The 226-nt window shown below is 62.8% G+C and overlaps 1 protein-coding gene across 1 annotated transcript in view; it reads left to right on the plus strand.

The window, feature by feature from the left end:
* Positions 2-226, plus strand: part of LOC109847347 (GMP synthase [glutamine-hydrolyzing]-like) — a gene marked incomplete at its 5' end in the record, with an annotated part of 8164 nt that continues 7939 nt past the window's right edge. Inside the window, 1 exon segment of the mRNA XM_020416579.1 lies at positions 2-225. Coding sequence (XP_020272168.1) covers positions 2-225 — 224 coding nt within the window.

Below are 226 nucleotides of genomic sequence, written 5' to 3' on the forward strand. Positions count from 1 at the left end.
GATCCGCCAGCTCAACGTCCTCTCCCTCTGCGTCTCCGGCACCTCCTCCCTCAAATCCATCGCCGACCTGAACCCTAGGGTCATCATCCTCTCCGGCGGGCCCCACTCCGTCCACACCGAGGGGGCCCCCTCTTTCCCCGACGGATTCCTCGACTACGTCGAATCCAACGGAATCTTCGTCCTCGGGATTTGCTACGGGATGCAGCTGATTGTGCAGAGGCTCGGG

This window comes from Asparagus officinalis, chromosome 7 (genome assembly GCF_001876935.1).
Source record: "Asparagus officinalis chromosome 7, Aspof.V1, whole genome shotgun sequence".
In the NCBI taxonomy this organism is placed as follows: Eukaryota; Viridiplantae; Streptophyta; class Magnoliopsida; order Asparagales; family Asparagaceae; genus Asparagus; species Asparagus officinalis.